Source organism: Rhagoletis pomonella, unplaced genomic scaffold (assembly GCF_013731165.1).
Source record: "Rhagoletis pomonella isolate Grant_MI unplaced genomic scaffold, Rhpom_1.0 Rhpom_scaffold_00006, whole genome shotgun sequence".
NCBI lineage: Eukaryota > Metazoa > Arthropoda > Insecta > Diptera > Tephritidae > Rhagoletis > Rhagoletis pomonella.
Window position 1 is genome coordinate 77,888,207 of NW_023458560.1, and position 2,953 is coordinate 77,891,159.

The 2,953-nt window shown below is 34.2% G+C and overlaps 1 protein-coding gene across 1 annotated transcript in view; it reads right to left on the minus strand.

Moving 5' to 3' along the window:
• LOC118742131 (nitric oxide synthase-like) overlaps positions 1-977 on the minus strand; it is a gene marked incomplete at its 5' end in the record, with an annotated part of 17,326 nt that extends 16,349 nt beyond the window's left edge. The window contains one exon of the mRNA XM_036474091.1: positions 828-977. Within this exon, the coding sequence (XP_036329984.1) occupies positions 828-977 (150 nt within the window). The remainder of the gene's footprint in view (positions 1-827) is intronic.
• Between the last annotated feature and the right edge of the window lie 1,976 nt (positions 978-2,953).

A 2,953-nucleotide genomic window follows, 5' to 3' on the forward strand; every position in this document is an offset into this window, starting at 1 on the left:
CGCGATAAAAGAATGCAAAAATAGACTTGGAATATTATCGATCGCGATAAATCTCGTAAAAGAATGAAAACGAATAATCATAAATGAGAATTTCCGAACCCTGGCTGCAGGTGGTCACCTAATCTCAGAAGACTTAGCTAGATATTTGCTTTCGTTGATGAGAATGCAAACCTTTTGTACGGTTGTTAGTAACTTATTCTGATACAAACATCTGATTGTAATCGGCATGCGTGACAAACTTTTTTGGACTTCCTGCTTTGATCCTGCCTTAGCAAGGATCATGTAAGATGCTTTTGGCAGCGTTTTGTTGTGATACGCGTAGCTAAGCCCTGTTACACCCAATAATCTGGGTTGATTTATTCGTAAATTATGGAAATTTTATTCAAATGAAAAGGAATAAGACTACCATTTGCTTCGGTATCTGCTTTGTTTGATAGAGGCACACGAATGAGATTTTTACTAATTGGAAGAAATAAAGTACACCGGAGATAAGCCCTTTCCGAACTATTAATGGTGCTGCCGTATGCACGAGATTATTGATAAAGTGTTTAATCTTCCGTAGAATTACGAAATTACTCCCTTGTTTAAGGTCGAAGGAATTCTTTATAACACAAAACTAAAAGGGTCCGAAGTAATTGCCACAAGTGGTGAAGAAGAGGAAGACTATGCGATTTGTCAAAAGAGCAGCGGATTACTTGTTCGATAGAAAGATATAGACTTGTATAATTATGTACATAAATCCTGCTAGGCATTTGTTTCGATAAATGCTTTCAAAAATATTAATTACCCGTTCCAACAAATATTAAATAATTATTATTTAAACTCACATGTGTATTGAAGGCATGTCCCAGTAATTCAGCCAACTGCTTGGCATACTGCTCCGATTTTCCAGTCTCAGTTGCATAGAGCACCGTAGCCTTAATACGTTTAGACAAAGTGCGCACATAGAGGATAGATGTGAAAATCACAGCTCTGAAAAAGTAAAATGGGATTTAAATATTATCAAATGTTCTCTCGAAATTGAAAGGGAACACAAAATTAGGTAAAAAATATTTACTACAGAGATCTCGTTAATTAATTATAAAAAGTATCAAGTAAGTAATTTTAAAAAAGTATTTAAACATTTAATCCTATTATTTCTTGGCCGTTGGGTATAAACAATATTGTATGTGTGTTTTTTGAGCTCAAGGCCACATGAAAATCAATCTTTAAGAAAAAAGAAAAATCGACGGCGCAACACCTAACGGCAAAATTTTGCCGCCACCTAATTCATCTTTCCTATTGGATTGTCATCGGATTCTGGGCTAAGTTTCAAGTCTCTAGTTCATGGGAAAGTTGTTTAAAAATTGATTGCATAATCTGATTATACACAGGTGAAATTTAATAAAACCTTATAAAAAAGAAATTTATTTATTTTTTAATTCCCGTACAATATGTATGTGGGTATGCCCGACCTCCTTTTATGTTAGTGTTTGTCCGAGCTTTTCCTGCGATTTGTGGTGAGCGCCTTGATGTTGTCACACAAAGGGGAGGGACCTATAGTTTTACGGCGACTACGTACGAAGCTGTTTAAAGCACTCAAATTCTACAACACTGCTATTCATACATAGCGCTTTCCTTTTTGCAATTTCGTATAAATTAATTAAGTATATTACACTGAATTTATTGAATTTTTTTCTTAAGCGTTAAAAATTTAATTTCATGTTTTCCTTAATTAAAAACCATTCATACTTATAAGTGCATCCTGCATGCGTATTAAATGATATTTTGATTTCATTTTATGTAAGAGATTATTGCCACATTCGTATACATTTTGGCAATAAGAATTGAAAATATAAAATTTCTGACAATTTTAAAACAGAATTACAGGAAATTGACACATTCACCTTTGCATGCAAGTATATTTACGAACATATGTATGTACCTATAAAAGGATAATTTCAGCAAGTAATTTGTATGTATGATGTATGTGTATATGCAGCACGCATTTCCATACACATTTCCATATCGGATGTCTGACTTCATGTGCACAGCTTAGTAATCCACTTAAGGGATAATCTGCTTATAAATGTGGCAAACGGACAGTAATACGAAAAAAAAAACAAAACACCCACTACCTACACAAATAATATACATATATAAGTATACCTTTACAATTTGTGCTAATGTATGCATCGAAACCCATCTGCTAAAAACTAGTCGTATTTTAAAAACAATAGAGTTGTAGCATATTTTTTTTGCTTAAAACGAAGTCCAATCCAACAGAAGCTGATGTGCGCTCTGCATGTCGCTTTTGACTTTTTGTTATTTTTATACCCGAGCGCACTTGTGCACAAGGGTATATTAATTTTGTTCACATAACGGTTGTTTGTAACAGCCAAAACGAATCGAGATAGATATAGACAAATGTATACATAAATGATCAGGATGAAAAAAGAAATCGATTAAGCCATGTCTGTCTGTCCGTCCGTCTGTCCGTCTGTCCGTGTACACGATAACTCGAGCAAAAATTGAGATATCTCAACGAAATTTGGTATGTAGGTTTCCCTTAATCCAAGGTAGGTTGGTATTGAAAATGGGCGAAATCGGACTTTAACCACGCCCACTTCCCATATAACGGTAATTTCCAGAAATACGAAAACTGCGATATTTTAGTAACTACTGAAGATAATTCACTCAAAATTGATATTTACAATAATTTTTAGACGAAAAATAAGAATATTATAAATTTTTGGAAAATGGGCGTAGCCACGCCCACTTATTACATGTGTATATCTTGGTAACCGCTGCACCAATTTCTTCCAAACTTGGCACAGTTGTTGGCCTTCGCATAACATACCAAATGTCCGAAAATTTTTAAAATCGCTCAATAACCACGCCTACTTCCCATATAACGGTAATTTTCAGAAATACGAAAACTGCGATATTTTAGTAACTACTGAAGATTATTCAC